We start from the raw sequence: 17,984 nt of genomic DNA, 5'->3' as shown, positions 1-17,984 counted from the left end.
ACTGTTGAATATGAATTTATGTGTAGTTAATCCGTAATTTCACTGTTGCGAAGCATTAGCTGAGATTTGTTTGACTTTTACCCAGAAGCAAGTCATTTGTTGAAGCCTTTATACTGACATTCATATTGAATACCATATACAGCATTTTTCTAATTATTGTTATTGTTATTAAGCTAATTCCTGGTCAGATAAATTAATTTAAAATGTGTTATTTTGGCTCTGGTGCAGTTGTCTCTGTTAGTTTGTGGTCACCACTTAAGCAATGTCCTGCCCACAATATCATTTGAATATGTAGGCACAACCAATCAACACCGAAGGATAAATGTTGAAAAGTTTTCTTTCAGTTAATCACTAGTGCCTGCTGTCAGCGGTTAAACTCTGATGTCTCCAGGCAGATGTGGTACAGACAGACACGCACACAGAGTTTGCAAACAGAGATTCTTTCTAGAATCTTGCATTTGATCTGTGACATCATACATTTGCCTTTGATGATGTTGCCTAGCAGCAGGAGCTCCACCATCCATGGTGAGGGTCCCATCTGATCCACTTCAAACTCAACATTGCACTTGCTTAGGTCGCTAGCAATATACCCGCCAAGTCTGAAGTGGATTAAATGTAGGGTTGTCGAGATATTTGAATAACTGACAGACACACACACACACATTCTTTGAATTACAATTGGATACATACAACGAAAATATACAAAGGCATATCAACAAAATGAATATGGTGTTGGAGATTGTACCTTTGTACTAAATTTTGACACTAATGTACACACTGATACACAATTTTCAGTTTTACTGCAAATGTATATAGCTCCAAATATCATTTAGCGATTTCCTTTCTAATAATTGGTATCAGTATCACCCCTGAAAATCAGGAGAAAAAAAATGGCATCGCTAAAAAGGTGTGTATGTATTTTTTTAATGCGCTGTATGTGTCTGTGTATGTATGTTGTGTGAACATTCAGGATAAGGATTTGGACTATGAGTGTGTATTGGACGTTGAGAATCGGTCAGTGGTGGTGGATGCCTCCGTGGAGCTGGATGCTACGCAGTCATCAGTCTTCTTCATCACCTGTCAACCACACAAGGTCAGAAACGATCGCTTTGAAGTTCTGGAAATAATGTCAAGGATGGTAAATACTCACAGACAAATTGGTGAGTTTTACCCATCATTCTAGGTATGCTTACTTTTTTCTAGGTATGTACAATTGCCTAAAAAAGGAAAAGGAAGGATAATGAGTATGTCACTGTTCTCTGACTTTAAATGGATCGCTCAAGTTTCTGTCGATGGCACTCCTTTCTGTGTCTGTCAGTCCCACACTAACCACCCAGATCTTATTCCACCAATAAAACTGGTTGGAAATGTGTCACTCCGACAGTGCCAGCAAATCTTTAATAAGCTTCCAATACCTAATCTGAGTCACTGTTGTGCCACAGCACGTTAATTAAAACTACTCCGATTTTCTCAATCATGCTATTTAAGAATGTCGGCAAATCCGTCTTAATCAAGAAAAACACATCCATCCCCACAGTGCACCAATAAACTAGCAGCGGTTTGTGTGAACAATAATCAATAAACTGCTGTCTGTTGATTGTCTCCTTTTGTGTTTGCATGAATGTGTTTTATTAGCTCTCATAACCAGATAATTTGACACATACTGCAACTGCTTTGCACATGGCTTTGCATGACATCGGCTCATACACATGTAGTGCTTCTGCTGTTTTGACTGCTAACTGCTCCTCTTGTTTCAGTATGCATATTCTGTCTCGGTGGAGGAATACCCAGCCACGATTAACGTGCGCAGGAAAAACAACTTCCTCATTGACAGTGCCGAGGATCTGTATGGTGGGTATGATTAATACTCTGTTGTTGCTAATGTGACTCTTTATGTGCATGTCTGTGCTGCAGATTACAGTATTTGTGTCTTACAGAATCTGTTTACGTACAGCAGTGGGTGTGTGTATTCCGTAGAATACTGTCCGTTCATCACTGTCTTGCCTTTCTCCCTTCAGTGACTCTGTTCAATTGTTCGGTGGGACGGTCAGACTGCAGCCGGTGTCGTACTGCCGACCCCAAGTATGGCTGCGTTTGGTGCGGCGGTGCTGCCAGCTCTCGCTGTGTGTATCAAGACTCCTGCACTGATGAGATCAAACACACATGCCCTGCCCCGGTCATTCACTTTGTAAGATTCCTTTACCTTCTTTCTTTGCTTCGAGAGCGGAAACAAAAGAGAACGGGACAGAAAGGGCTGTGTTGTTATTTTTTTTGTGGCCATTTCTGGTGAAAAGTCACATTCTGGCAAAAGCAAATTGTGTTTGTTTGCACTGCAATGTGGATTCTCTTCTTGTGTGGGACAGATTTTGTGGTCTGCTGTCATCCCCATCTGACAGTGTGCAGCAGCTCTGTGTGTGACAGCTCAGACTGACTGATCTTCACACTCATCAGGAACTGTTTTGTCTAATTTTCTTAGTTATTTGCTCTATATGGATTTCCAAAGATTCCCCGCCAGTCTTATTTTATGACATAAAAATACTCAACTTGGATAATAATGTTTGTCTCGTTTTATTACTATTATTATTTGTGTTATTGATTCATTTTACAAAAAAAACCTGACACAATGACTTCAAAAATCACATATTTTCCTTCCCCTCACTAAATAAAACTGAGCTTTGAGGTTTTGAATTTTCATATCACATAAATTGAATGAGTTTCATACTTCACCATGAGTGACTTTCAAGCTAGTTACGTCGCAAAGTCATGCTTGCACAATCAAAATGCAAAAATTCACACTTTGAGATAACCGCTGATCAGTGCATTTTTCAGTGGAGATTATTTATCTTTAATCTGCCTCTGATATAAAATATCAAACCATTATTTTCTCGTTTAGTAGTGTACAGACAGAGGGGTGGCAAGGGAGAAAGGGAAAGTAGCTTATATTATTTTTTGGTGCTGTCGGATGCTATAATCATCTAAATTACTCATTAGATTCATAATGACTTGTATGTAAAATTCTAATCTACAAAAGAAGTTAAGATGTTAAATAAATTTAGTTAAGTAAAGTAAAATTCAATATTTAATTCTAGATTTTAGTATAATCTGATATAAATAGGGGTACTAGAACCTTAAATTTGTCCTCAAGTACAGTAGTGAAAGTACTGAGAATGCTAAATATATTTTTATTACTTAAATGATTTGAAATTGAAGTTTATAACAAATAAACATTCTACCCTGGGCATCCAGGCAAAGTCTAAACGATGGTCCACTGAGCAGACTATCTTCACCTCCCTACTGGACACCCTTTTTTATGTCTCACTGTTGGGGCATATATCGGCTTGGTGCTCTCTGACTGCCTGTGTGTATATTGTCATCACAAAGGATATCCATCTTGCTCTTTTTTTCTTCTTCTTGTGTTTCAGTTGGACCCAGTGTCTGGTCCCGTGGAAGGGGGGACAGTTGTGACTATTTCTGGCTCTAACCTCGGCCAGAGAGCTGAAGACATCCAGAGCTCAGTCACGGTGGCAGGTGTCCCCTGCAGTGTCATCCACAGCAGATATGAAGTCTCCTCAAGGCAAGTCAAGGGTGCACCTCAGCATACACTGCTGCAAAATGCACTATATGCTCTTTCCCCGTTTTTTTCTAACTGTAGCAATCTGGTGACTGTAACGTGTAGGATAGTGTGTGAGACTACGAGCAGTGGAGAGGAGAGGAGCGGCCAGGCCTCAGTCAAAGTGAGGGGGGGAGGACTCGGACTGTCAGCTCAGATCTTCAGCTTCCAGGTAAACACAGCAGGAGTCAGTATGTTTGCATTCACTCGAGAAGAAACTAGGTTAACAGGTAACTTGAAATGCTGCTACACTTCAGCCACGCAGAGGGGACAATTAAACCCCACGGCACAAACAAGCTTCAGTAAAATGTTAAACTTCTTTAGACTTTCTGAGGCTTCTTTCCCACCTGTCTGTCAGAAATACTTGTGCTATCAGAAATCATCATCATACATATGTTAAAAAATAGTTTAGAACCGGTCTCTCTCAGTGGACGAATCTGTCTCTAATCATCTGCCCCACTTAGGGAAACTGGGTAACTTGTGTACATGACATTAAATCAAATGTAACCCATAAACACAGTGGTTATATGCAGAAACTATTGCAACACTGTGCAACGATGCAGAAGCAATTAAACAAGCATTTTAAAAAACAAAGGCATCTCCTGGGCATTTTCACACCCAGTTCAAAGGCAGCAGCTATTTTGAATTCTGGCGTGTTTCCCCCCCTGAGTTCGCTGCATATATGAGAACACAGTAATCGCTCTTGGGTGGGGACCAGAACAAACGGACCAAGACCTCGCTGAGAGGGGAATCCCTTGGTACTGTTTGAAACAAATGCTGAAGGGCCTCATTTGAGGAATGTGATACAAGTCTGATCTGTGAGGGATCAAACACAACATCAGGAAGAATCATCCACAAATGGTGCTGTTTATCCAAGAAAAATAAGGACATTCTCACAAAAGATTTCTGGAGAAAGCAACTCCCACGTGGCTTTTGTTAATTACGTTTCTCTTGAAAGCACGACTTGTGACATGCGATTGAACCACTGCAAAATGCAATGAGGTAACAACTTGTCTGCTTGTTTACATAGCAGTAAAAGGACGGACGGTTTGTTGACAGCCTTAATTAATTGGCTCGAGTGACAAGCAGATTAATTGTTACACCGGCTGCCCGTGAGGCAGCCTTCGACTGATTCCCAGAATGCCCCAGTGTTTCTTTTTTTATCATCCCAATAAATCACCAGCTCAGTATCAGATTATTGATTTGATGTTTTTTTTTTCTTTGTCTCATTCTTTATCTCTCTCCATCTGCAGAATCCCATACTCAGCAGCATCTTCCCCCAAAGAGGACCGAAGGCAGGAGGCTCAGCTCTCACCATCAGAGGCCGTAGACTGAGGACTGGACATCCAAGTGAAGTCAGCGTCCTAATCGGTGGAGTACCTTGCATGGTGTAAGTGTCTCTAACTGACTGTGGAATTAAAAAATAAATAAATAAAAAATTCGTTCATGCACACCAACAATGCTTTTTGATTTCTGTGACTGATTGTGGGATAAATGTCCAGAAAGAGGGTTAAGATGTCAAATGTGGTCCTCTGTACAGGCTGAACATCCAGGAGGATCAGATCAGCTGTCTGACCAGAGGCAGCAACAGAACGGGAGATCACGGCATCACTGTGCGGTTTGGTGGGGCAGAGCGCCACCTGCGGGGTTTGGTGTATCATTACACCCCCAACCCCAACATCACAAAGGCTGCGCCATCCAAAAGCTTTCTCAGGTGCACTGGTGTAGCGAAACTGCATACATTTACTCAAGTATTGGGCTAAAGTTAAATATTAAATTACATTTAAAGAATGTACAGCAAAAAAATGGAAAGGCCTTACAAATAATATGCCTGTTTAAACAACACAACAGTAAATATAGTCATTTGAACATGCTGCTCAGAGAAACACACAGGTAATATTCCATACAATATGATATGATATGTAATCATTGAACACTGACAGGGGCCACTCTTAAGCGAAATTAATATTTTTACTTTTTACACTGGAAGTAAAATATTTGCCTGTTTGTGTTTGCTTAACATTTTAAATGTGGACTTTTATTGCTCTGAAATCTGGAATAAAATTTTTACATAGTGGTTCTCTTGATTACAGACACCCAAAATGCACATATACTACCGTTCAAAAGTTTGGAGTCACCCAGACAATTTCATGTTTTCCATGAAAACTCACACTTTTATTCATGTGCTGACATACTTGCACAATGGTTTTCTAATCATCAATTAGCCTTTCAACACCATTAGCTAACACAATGTAGCATTAGAACACAGGAGTGATGGTTGCTGGAAATGTTCCTCTGTACCTCTATGTAGATATTCCATTAAAAATCAGCTGTTTCCAGCTAGAATAGTTATTTACCACTTTAACAATGTCTAGACTGTAGTTCTGATTAATTTAATGTTATCTTCATTGAAAAATAAATGCTTTTCTCTCAAAAATGAGGACATTTCTAGGTGACCCCACACTTCTGAACGGTAGTGTATGTATTGCATTGAATTGTAGGCTGTATTGCAACATGCTTGAATCATAGTAGGAGACTACTATCATCTAAAAATGCGGACTTATACAGTTTTGTGCAGAGTCAGTAAATTAACTAGAAATGACACCGATCATGGCATTTCTCATCGCTTTTCCCTACAGTGGAGGCAGAATCATCCGAGTTTCTGGTCAGAACCTGGATGTGGTCCAAGAGCCAAAAATGAGGGTCACCCTCAGTCCTCCTGACACACTCCCTCCCAGGAGGAGAAGGAGCATCAACAGGAAGAGAAAAGGCAGCCTGAACAGAGGGCTGGATCACCAGGGTCCTCTAAAGAGATGGAGGAGGATTGTTCCAGAGGCGGACTGCCCTGAAGGGACACTCTGTCATGTCAAACAGGTATGTTTTTCGGCATTTTACTGGAAAATAGATATTTTTGTTTGCATTTTTTTTTTAAAAATACAAAAAATTTATGGTGATTATATGTTTCTTCTACAATTCTTTGTAATATACTTAATTCAAGGTTCCTATGTGTCCTGGAAAACCTGGCAGTTTTTTAGGGATATTCTCCAGTCCTGAAAAACTCCTGGAAATTAAAAAATATATATATATAATGTCATAAAAACCACTGAGTTGTTGTGGAAAATACTTTAGATATTTACAAGCTATTTCATATCTTGCATTTGAAGTGATATTCAGGAATTAGATGAAGTTAGGAAAGTAGGGTAGCAGTTTACGGTCCCACAACACTGCAGCTTTTTAATGCACGCTGAATTATGTAGGGTTAATGTCGTCAGCATATGTTTACTGTATTTAATATAATAATAAAAAAATGCTGACATTAGCTGTGTGGTTAGACATTTTACTTTTAAATATTTTCCAATAGACAGTGTGCACCTTTGATGGTGTTGCCTGGCAACAGGGGCTCCACCCACATGTAGCCAAAAGTTACACTGAGGAGTCTTAAAAGTTCCTCAAAAACTGCCACTGTTTATCCAGTCAGCTTTAAAGTTTACACTTCCACGGGTCTCCAGCAATACATCCATCAATCGGATCGGAAGTACAGTTATGGAGAAAAGATGAGAACAGACACAAAATTTATCTCGACAACAGAAGATCGGGCCTCGTCTTGAAAAGAACAAAGGTTTCACCCACCTAAAAATTGTCTGTAAACTCAGCCTGCTGATTTGTTCATCTTGTTCAGGTTTGAAATGCATGTTTAAACAGGATTTCACTGGAATACCTTAACACTCTATACAACATTAAATTAATCAAAAATCAAAGATTTATCATATCATGTTGGTAGAAATTGCCAAAATGTTTGCATTATTTGCATTTTTAGAAATCTGGCTATTTATATTTATTGTATTTTCTACTGTCAATGTGATTCAAAAGAAGAGAGGATTCGCTCTCTAATTGCAGAGCCTCAGGTGAACACATACAGCACTGTGCGGGTATTTTTTTAGCAACTAAATGTAAAGTGAGAGTACACTAGATCAGACTTATTTGATACTGCTGTATACTTGCTCACAGTCTTTTATGATGCTTGAAGCATACAGGTAGGTTTCTGAACTTGCCAAAGTTCAGTGGATGTAGTCTGTCTCAGGGTCTTTTGTCTCCTCATGTTGTGTCAGACTGAGATCATGATGTTGAGATTCGGGTCTGTGAAGCCTAAACCATCTGTTGCAAGACTCCTTCTGTGTCTTGTAGCTGAAGGTACTGTAGTTGTTCATGAATCTGGCTTGATGTTTGGGATTGTTGTCATGCAGAAGTATTAACTTGGGGGCTCCCCTGATACATAAGAATCCTACCATCTACAGCGCCTTAGAATTTCGCTGAGTACTGTATGTTTTGAAAGCAACTTCATCTTACAGTAACTTGCTAGCTTAGGTCTCTTGAAAAAAGCTGCAACCCCATTAATTTCACTGTCCCTGTACTCTCCTCCAGTATGAATCCCGCTGCACAGTGAACAGCTCCTCCCTCATCTTGTGTCCGACCCCAGCCGTGGGTCCAGAAGCCAGGAGGGCCAGGGTGAAAGTTCACTTCCTCCTGGACAGCCTCCATTTTGACTTCAGCACTGTGGGTAATGAAGCCTTCAGCTATGAGCCCAACCCAAAGCTCTACCCACTGAACCAGAACGACCCCAGTAAGCCGTACCACCACAAACCTGGAAGCATCATCTCTGTTGAGGTGGGTACCAGTACAGTTTCAATAATCCAACCTGACCTTCCTCTTTCTGCTCAGGATGGTTTCTAAAGTTGCTCCACTCTTATGAAAGAAAATTACAGTCATAGTAATAGTGCTGTTTGCACCACCATAGAAATTATAATAATATATGTATCCAAATGTTGCAGTAAAACTGAGAAGAGTCATGCTGTATGTCTTCCCTTCTAGGGTGAAAGCCTGGATCTCGCCATCTACAAGCAGGAGGTGGAGGCCCGGATAGGGGAGGGCTTATGCTCGGTAAAGACCCTGACACACAACCACTTGTACTGCGAACCACCATCCCAGCAGCCCTCAGTCCCAGCTAGCAAGAAGCAGGATGGCATGGACAGTCTGCCTGAGTTCACTGTGAGTAGGTGGCACAGGGAACCAGGAATTCAAATTCAGTCTATGTCTTTGTGATCCAACTGCAGTTAGGATGACAGGAATTCAAGATTTGTTCACCTTTATCTTAAATTCAGTTGTGATACTTGTAACCCCCTTTTTATTGTGCAGAAGTCTTCATTTTAATGTAATTGCCCTTCCCAGGTGAAAATGGGGAATCTGAATTTCTCCCTGGGCAGAGTGCAGTACGACAGCCAGGCTCAGTCTACGTTTCCTCTCGAGGCTCAGGTGGGAGTCGGGGTGGGAGCCTCCATAGTGGCTCTAATTGTGCTCATCATCGTGCTCATATACAGGTGAACAATTCAAGATGACTCATTTACTTTATTGTCAGATGTGTACTGGTATGTGTTTAAGTACCAGGGCACACCTATGATGTGTGCATGCAATGTTAAGTTGTTCTTTTTCTTCTGGTGTCATTACGCAGTGTAGGAGTATCTACTCAGGTTGGGTTTTATTGATTCATTTCATTCTTAGTTGTGCTGAGCAAATGAAGCCACTCTGAAAACCTCTATTCTGAGGAAAAACTGTCCTCTGGCACTACCTCTCTGTCTGTTTCAATCAAATCAGTTCAAATTTGCATGGTTTTCAGTTCTACCTGCCATTCCTCCCCGTCAATATCTGTACTATTCTACTTTTATTCATGTAGTACTGCTTTATTTCTGTACATAAATATGATCCATGCATTGATGCTGTTTGTCAGGAGAAAGAGCAAACAGGCCATGAGGGACTATAAGAAGGTGCAGATCCAGCTGGAGAACCTGGAGACTAGTGTGAGAGACCGCTGTAAGAAGGAGTTCACAGGTACAGTCCACTTTCTGTTTCAAACTGAACTACATCACCTTAAAAATGAGAAAAATACTCACACTAAGACCTGTTTTCTGCTTTTAGACCTGATGACAGAGATGATGGACATGTCCAGTGATTTGGTGGGTTCAGGGATTCCTTTCCTGGATTACCGGGCGTATGCCGAGCGCATTTTCTTCCCGGGCCACCAGGAGTCGCCACTGAGACGAGACCTGGACGTTCCGGAGATTCGAAGGCAGACGGTGGAACAAGGGCTGGTTCAGCTGTCCAATCTGCTCAACAGCAAACTGTTTCTCACAAAGGTCAGCCAACTCTCTGATAGCAGATTGAATAAAGGATTTGTGTTAAGAGTGTAGTTATCTGTGGATGAATTAGAAAGATGGTAAACACCATCTCGGGAACAGTTTGTTACTGTGAAAGATCAAGAACCGCAAATCAATATTCTCACCACTTTCAATTCTCCAGCCTTACTTCTGGTTTCACATCCTCAAGCAAACTGGAATATTTATTTAACCCTTTGATGCACAATATGGGTCAAAAGATACCCATATTCCGATGAATATGGGTCACTTTTGATCAATCTTGTGCATCAAAGGGGTAATTTGTCGGTACATTTTCTATTGTTGCGTAGAAACTGCACTAAGCAACCTTGTGTCACTACTTATTACTGTTGCCTCTCCAGTTTATCCACACTCTTGAAGTCCAGCGGACATTTTCTCCAAGGGACCGGGCCTATGTAGCCTCCCTGCTGACTGTAGCCCTGCATGGTAAACTGGAGTACTTCACAGACATCCTGAAGACGCTGCTCAATGATCTAGTGGAACAATATGTGGCAAAGAATCCCAAACTGATGCTGAGGAGGTGAGGGAGTTTGCCCAGTTGTTATTGAAAGTGAAAAATAGATGGGGTTTTTATTGTTTTTTTTTAACTGTAGATTGTTTGTGTTCACTTTTTTTTTTTTTTTTTTTTAACAGAACTGAATCAGTGGTTGAGAAGCTCCTGACAAACTGGATGTCCATCTGTCTCTTCACCTTTCTGAGGGTATGTGGTGCAGTGTTTAACTTCACTCCTGCTCAGCGAGTGATTTGACTGGCTACTCAACAAACCACCCATACAAATGCAAAGTGTAACTCCTGCTCCTCTGCGCTCCTCTTGAACTGTCATTAGTGTATGTTTTCACAACACTGTCTGCATCTGATGTTTACACACAGATATGGCACAGAATTTTGACTTTCATACTTATTGTCATAAGCTTGCCTTTGTTAAATTTGCCTAGCAACAGGGCCCCCACCCATCACCAGCCAAAGACCAGGGTGTGTAACTCTATTAGTTAAGTCAGACAGACTTTCCATTCAAAGCATGTTTCACAGGAAATCTTCATTCAAGACAGTGTGAATGAAATTTTGATTGTTATTAGGGGCAGGTGGTCAAAAATAATGGAGGCTGTTCCATTAATGAATTCTTTGTGTTGGTCCAGGAATCAGCGGGGGAGTCTTTCTACATGCTGTTCAGAGCCATAAAGCACCAGGTGGACAAGGGACCTGTGGACGCTGTGACAGGAAAAGCCAAGTACACTCTGAATGACAACCGGCTGTTAAGAGAGGACGTGGAGTACCGCACACTGGTTAGAACACACACATGTTGTTAGCAGTGTTAGTCCTGGGGGCAGAGGTCAATGTCTACCATTTGGTTTTGGAATATATAATCAAAATAAATGGATGCTATTTAACTGGAATGAGTGCAAATGCATGGCTACTTTGTGATATATTACAGTGATAATTGCAATTTTTTGTTGTTTTCTTTTCTTCCTAAATCCTAATTTGATTGACTAAACGATACTGCTTTTACTCCAACCAATGTTGACAACCTCATGCAGCTCAACACCACCACACAAATTGAAATCCTACATGGTGGTGTATCACAGTACAAGATCGCTATCAATAGCTATGTTTCCTTTGCATCTGTCCAGACTCTAAATGTTGTGATGCCGGCTACTGCTGCAAGTGGAGGCACCACTACGCAGACTGTACCTGCCAAGGTGCTGGACTGTGACACCATCACCCAAGTGAAGGAGAAACTTCTGGAACAAACCTGGAAAGGAACGTCCTTTTCCCAGAGGCCACACATAGACTCCTTAAATCTTGGTAGGTCTAATATATTTTAAAGGGTCACTTTTATTCTTCACATTTGAACTGAGAAGTCAACAGTTAGTCAGATGGAGCAGGTCATCACAGACTGCAGATCTTTAAACATAACAATACAAGGGCGGATCAAAAAGTTACAGGACTCTGCTTACAAGAATAAAAAAAATAAATACTTTTTTAACTTGCAATTCATGGTGTGGCAGAGGATGAAGTCCCAGTCCAGTTATGGACAAGTTTAATCTCTCAGCTGAAAGTGCATTCATGGAGGCCCCTGTAGCTCAACAGGTTGAGTGGGCGACCCATAAACAAGGGCTAAAATCCCGACACAGCAGTCATGGGTTTGAGTCCCTATACAATATAATAAAGGCCATAATACATGTTTTTATATTTAGCCTTTATTATCTATAGAACAGTAGAAAGAGAGACAGGAAACATGGGCAGAAGAATGGGGAATGACATGCAGTAGATGGCCATGGGCTGGATTCGAACCCATGACTGCTGTGTCAGTTACTATAGCCCTTGTTTATGGGTTGCCCGCTCAGCCAGCTGAGCTAACTGGGTGCCTCCAAAAATACAAAAAGCTAAGAAAAAAAATTGTGTTCATATCTATTCAGTGAATTCAGCAGCAGAAGTTGTGCCACCGTCAATAGGCTGGCATTTTACTGCATAAACAGATAAATATAAATAGGTTTACTGTTTAAAGGACTCATATTACATAAGCAGATTCAATACTGGATTTATGGTAGTTAAAATGCTATTGTCCTAAATTCTTTTTCAAAAAAGAATTCATAGAGCCGATATTGACACCATTGCCCCTAAAAATAAATGGTGTAAAGCCCTACTCTTGTGTCACTAATTTTTCCTCCTGATAGTCATTATAGAACCCTCTGAAAACTTTTGTCCTAAACTGTCTTTGTTTCTGTGGAGCCTGGGTGCTATGCACTGCTTATTTGCTTTGAATGACAGAAATGTACCACTATATTGAATCATCACCTCCTTACACCCTTGCATTGTTATTCTGAAGTATCACCAGGGAAATCTTAAAGTTTGTCACCGTTTTTTTGCTTAAACCCTGCTGTAGAAAACGTTCACCCAAATAGCAAAAAAACCTTAAACTGTGTCTTGTAGGCTTTATTCTTCAATAAAGCCTCAGCAGTGAGTAATAACACGTGTCATATATGTCTGTTTTGTCGTATTATTGAAAGTCTTCAGTCATAAATCTTAAAAAAAAAAGCAAAAGCATGAAGTTACATGAACATTTTTCCCTCCAGAGTGGCGTGCAGGTGTTGCAGGTCACCTAATCCTGTCAGATGAGGACTTGACATCAGTGGTACAAGGTTCATGGAAGCGCCTCAACACCCTGCAACACTACAAGGTCAGTGCAAGTCACAATAATACCAAAACACACACACACACACACACACACACACACACACACACACACACACACACACACACACACACACCTGTGTAGAGTAAACCACCAACTGCCTGCCAAATTTGTCTTCAGTCAAAATATATAAAGTCTTTGAAGCAGTTTTTCCTGCAGTGCTAAAGTTGTGATTCGACTGTTTAATGCAGGTCCCTGATGGAGCAACGGTGGCTCTGGTTCCAAGAAACAACAAACATCACCTCCATGACAGCCACGATTACATGCCTGGAGAAAGTGAGTCTTTGAATAACTTTGAGTGAGTGGATCTTGTCCACACAAGGGGTTTAGACAGATATGTTCTTCCAATTCAGAAAGATATGAAAAGAAAATTCTGTTTCCTGATTTTCCATAATGCAAATTTGCCTGATTTGCCAATCAAAAAAGTTTAAAAGACAAAGGGGTACCCCACATAGTTTCTCAGACATTCAGCATGGCTTATCCAAATCAACTTTTTATCAATTGTCAGTGGATTTTTTGGTGAGTGCAGGATGAACTGTCACTGTGCGGGTGTTATTTTTACCTCATGATCTGATATAGGAGAGTGCACACTGTAAAAAATAATAATAAATAAATAAAAACATTGTACAAAAACTGTTAAATATGTCAGGAATGGTACCAGAAAAAAACAATTAAATACTGAAAAAATTTGAAATAATGCAACATCCAAAAACCGTAAAAATTATTACAGTTTATTAATACAGTTTATTTCCAGTATCTGAAAAATAATTCTTTTTTTTTGTTGTTGTTGCTTTAAATACGTTAAAACTGTGTAATTTTACAGTTAAACATAAGAGAACAAATCCCAGTTTGTAAAAATCTGTGAATCTGTTTGTCTGTTACCAACATTATTCAGAAATGGACGGATTTGAATGAAATTTTCAGGAAAGGTCAGAAAAGACACAAGGACCACCTGATTAGATTTTGGCAGTGATGCGGCTTATAGTCTGGATTCATGGATTTGTTCAAGATTTCTGTATCATTATGAGATAGCAACATGGCGTCACTATGACAACAAGTGAACACTATGTCACCTGCCTGCATCAATTCCTGCCGCCCACTGCATATTTTGGTCATGCAATTTGGTATCCGTACATAACCTCATAACACACACCTGTGCTCACTGCAAGGTAGTTTTTATTTATTTATATAGTTTGTGGGTAAATCTATATTAAATGGCCAGATTCCATGTTGCTGTGATTTGTGAATACTCAAACTGAGGACTAACCAGCCTTGGCGGAGTACAGCACTCTCTGAGCGCTTTTCTTGTTTTTGTGAACATTATTTACAGATTTGGCTCAACATGAATAAATACTTTTTTTTTTTTTTTTTAAATTCACTAGCTGTTATTTCACAACAGAATGGGAAGAAATTTGTAAAAATTCAATATTTATTTTTTAACTACAGTTAAAAACTGCAAATCTTTTTTTTTGTTTGTTTTGTTTTGTTTGTTTGTTTGTGTTTTCATAGTGCACTTTGTAACACCTAACAAGGAAACATGAATATGAGGAGCTGAAGAAATGGCTGTCTTAAAAATCCATGCAAAACACTTAAGAGTTGGTGTTTCAGTTTGTTGTTTTTGTTTTTTTGTTCTTTTATTTTATTCTTTATTTTATTTTTTAAATTATTTTTATTTGTTTTTTTTATTTTTAAGAGATCAGCTTTACATTCACTTGCTCCTCCCTGCAAAAAGTGCAAAATCTCTATTTTAAAATGATGCAGTATTGCCTGATTTCAGATTAACACAACCAACAATATATTAAGCCTGATATTAAATCATAGGGTTAGACAAAATTTAATAGTGAGATAACTTTTTTTTTCTATTTAGCATTTTTGATGTAGTATCTTCTATTGTCATATCAAGTTGCTGTTATGTGCGGATAGACAACAATGTTCACATGCAATAACTGCATATGCTGGTGTTGATCAGTGTAGACGCTCCTGCATGTCAGTGAGAAGCTGAGCAGAGTCTAGCTAGCCACAGGAGGTCACTGTTTGACTATCTATACATGTGTAAGAGTGAAGCTGCGAGTCTGTGAGAAGAAACAAGCATTACCTCTCAGTGTAAGGGTGTTTTTGGATCATTTTGAGTTAAAACTCTTGTGATAATTATGGAAAAAGAGTAATTATTGTTGTAGTGAAGAAACAACCATAGTGTCATACAGTTGCAAACACTGACATTCCCCCTACTGTCTCCTACCAGAGACCCCGATGCTAGATGATGGGGAGGAAGGAGGTGTGAGGCTCTGGCATCTGGTAAAGGCCAGTGAGGAGTCGGAGCTGCCCAAGCACAGGAGAGGCAGTGTGAGGGAGAGGGGCGGGGAGAGAGCCAAAGCTATCCCTGAGATCTACCTCACACGCCTGCTCTCCATGAAGGTAAAACACTCGATCTGACCGATGTCCATTAACGTGCTGCTCACCTAGTTAGAGCCCCAAAAGTTTTGCTTACTAAAATTTAGCACACATCAGATGACGCACGCATCTTTTTTCAGGAAATTATCCCAAAAAAATGTTTTACACATCATCAGGACTCAGCTTTGTGTTGCCTCCAGGCAGCAAAGTAAACAACTGGGATCAACGCGTTGAGCTGTTTTGTTGTGGATCCTCCACAGTAGATACACAAACATGAGGGGAGCCAGCAGCAAAGACTGAGAATGTGAATCAAGGTGATTCATTACAGATTCAAGATAAATTACACATGAGGGGAATCCTGACACTGTCACGGTGGGAAACACTGAGTCACCAACATTTGCAGGATAAGATCATACACAGAAAATACCACCAGTACTCAGTACTTTAACTGCTGTGTTTCCCTGAAGGTTTTATTCACTATGGTATTGTTACTCCCTCAAGGAACGCATGTAGTTATGTGAAGATCAGCGTTGGATTGTCCGTCTGTTTGTCTGTCTGTTTGCAACATTACTCAGAAACGGGCTAACGGATTTAGATGAAATTTTCCAGGAAGGTCATAAATGACAGAAGGACCAACTGATTAGATTTTGGCAGTGATACGGCTTATAGTGTGGATCCACGGATTTCTGTATCATTCCGACATAGCGACACAGCGTCACTGTAACTATGACTACAAGTGAACATTACATCAGCTGCCTGCTGGCAATCGCATGATTGTGATTCTACTACAAATCGACCGCTCCAGAGTTATCAGGACTTATTCATCAGAAATCATACAAGAAACAATTGATTAAATTGTGGGGGTGTTTCTGAATCCCATCAATTCCCACCACCTGCTACATATTTAGGTCACGTGATTCGGTATCTGTACATAACGTTCACATGCATAACACACGCCTGTGCTCAGCACAAGGTCATTTTGTTTGTGGGTACATCTATATTAAATGGCCACATTCTATGTTGCCGTGATTTCTGATCATCAATGACTAATAAACAAATGCAGCATTTTTAAATAAAAATGCTGCATTTCTGACATTGCCATATGGGGGAATGAGCAGCCTTGGCAAAGTATTGCACTTTCTGAGTACTTTTCTAGTTCTTGCATGGAATGACCTTTGCAATGATAAGACTGATTTGGTTATTTAGTTAAACATGTTTCACCTGGTTAGTTATGTGTCCTTGAGGAAAAAGGAAAAGGTCTTTCTGACCTCAGATCTTTTCATCTTGAAAAGGCCGGACCAGTGTTCAGCTTTCGTTTTATCTTTTACATTCATTTGCAAACATGCACTGTTGACCTTAGATGTGTCCTATTTTGAGCTTACACTTTCAAAAAGCAACCTTTGTCAGTTGTGATCCAGCATGAGTCTGCATTATTTAATGCATATCAAATACTAATCTTCATAATATATGTTGACCTAATATATTATGTAGCAATCTTTTACTTTTTAAAGGTACAATGAACACATTGAAATAATACAGTGGGCTGGGAAGTAATATGTAAAGTGAATTTTAGAATAAAACATCAGTTCTTCACGTGTTCCACTGTCTTGTTGCCGAATGGTGAAAATAGTTTGTTAATGCTCTTTCCTCCCTTTGTGGGAAGCAAAAAGTATAAAGATTGGTGTTTACAGCAAAGGCAAGATATTGTGACTTCAGCCTTTAGTGTGATCCAAGCTTCAAAAACACTGGATGGTACACCTCCCATAATGCATTGTGTTTGTCATTGGACCTTGTCTATTAATGGATAATTCAGTTTTCATTTTTATGACAATTCAAGGAATCTGTATTTGTGTGGACCTGTCCAGGGTGTCCCCTGCCTTTGCCCGAGTCGGCTGGGATGGGCTCCAGCCCCCCCGCCACCCTAATGAGGATTAAGCGGTGTATGGATGATGGATGGATGAATGGATGGATGGATGGATGGATGTATTTGTGTGTGTTCTCAACAACCGTACATCTGGTCCACTTCAAACTTGGTGGGTGTGTTATTGGATACTCAAGAAAGTGCTGTGTGGAATTTGAAGCAGATGGATTAAACAGTGCCCATTTCTGGGGTCAGCCTGATTTTTGGCTGCCTGTGATCAGAACCCCTGTTGCTTGGCAGTGTCATCAAAGACAAATGTATGATGTCATAGATGACAAGATTTGAGAGGAAATCTCTGTCTGCAAACTAGGGTTATTCTTCCACAGTGGTGTTTATGGATGTGAGAATTTGCACTGTTCCCAGCACTGGATGCTTGATGGGCATAAAACTCAGCAGTGTCACAACAGGTGATAGACAGGTGCTAACCTCAACAGGAAACCATCACAGGCTATAAAATTCTACACTGTGTAAACTGTAAATACTGTCTGCACCTGATTTGTTCAACTCTTCACTCATAGGTTGCCTATATTGGGCCAACATGATAGAAATGTCTTCTTATAGTTAATCAAAGTGTGTTTCTGAAAACATTGGCGGTGAGAAATAAGCCATACAGATGTTACATTTGTCTCCATTTTAGGATAA

General features: G+C 40.1%; 1 protein-coding gene across 1 annotated transcript in view; it reads left to right on the top strand.

The window, feature by feature from the left end:
• Positions 1 to 17,984, top strand: part of LOC111588494 (plexin-B1-like) — a 77,085-nt gene that overhangs the window by 49,999 nt on the left and 9,102 nt on the right. The window contains exons 14-33 of the mRNA XM_023298913.3: positions 971 to 1,093; positions 1,758 to 1,851; positions 2,019 to 2,188; positions 3,423 to 3,574; positions 3,677 to 3,782; positions 4,864 to 5,000; positions 5,151 to 5,324; positions 6,250 to 6,484; positions 8,033 to 8,275; positions 8,480 to 8,656; positions 8,837 to 8,985; positions 9,393 to 9,493; positions 9,581 to 9,798; positions 10,179 to 10,357; positions 10,471 to 10,537; positions 10,974 to 11,120; positions 11,466 to 11,640; positions 12,912 to 13,015; positions 13,222 to 13,306; positions 15,273 to 15,445. Of these exons, the coding sequence (XP_023154681.2) occupies positions 971 to 1,093; positions 1,758 to 1,851; positions 2,019 to 2,188; positions 3,423 to 3,574; positions 3,677 to 3,782; positions 4,864 to 5,000; positions 5,151 to 5,324; positions 6,250 to 6,484; positions 8,033 to 8,275; positions 8,480 to 8,656; positions 8,837 to 8,985; positions 9,393 to 9,493; positions 9,581 to 9,798; positions 10,179 to 10,357; positions 10,471 to 10,537; positions 10,974 to 11,120; positions 11,466 to 11,640; positions 12,912 to 13,015; positions 13,222 to 13,306; positions 15,273 to 15,445 (3,009 nt within the window). The remainder of the gene's footprint in view (positions 1 to 970; positions 1,094 to 1,757; positions 1,852 to 2,018; positions 2,189 to 3,422; positions 3,575 to 3,676; positions 3,783 to 4,863; positions 5,001 to 5,150; positions 5,325 to 6,249; positions 6,485 to 8,032; positions 8,276 to 8,479; positions 8,657 to 8,836; positions 8,986 to 9,392; positions 9,494 to 9,580; positions 9,799 to 10,178; positions 10,358 to 10,470; positions 10,538 to 10,973; positions 11,121 to 11,465; positions 11,641 to 12,911; positions 13,016 to 13,221; positions 13,307 to 15,272; positions 15,446 to 17,984) is intronic.

Source organism: Amphiprion ocellaris, chromosome 8 (genome assembly GCF_022539595.1).
Source record: "Amphiprion ocellaris isolate individual 3 ecotype Okinawa chromosome 8, ASM2253959v1, whole genome shotgun sequence".
NCBI classification, from domain to species: Eukaryota; Metazoa; Chordata; class Actinopteri; family Pomacentridae; genus Amphiprion; species Amphiprion ocellaris.
This window is presented reverse-complemented; position numbering and strand designations above follow the sequence as displayed.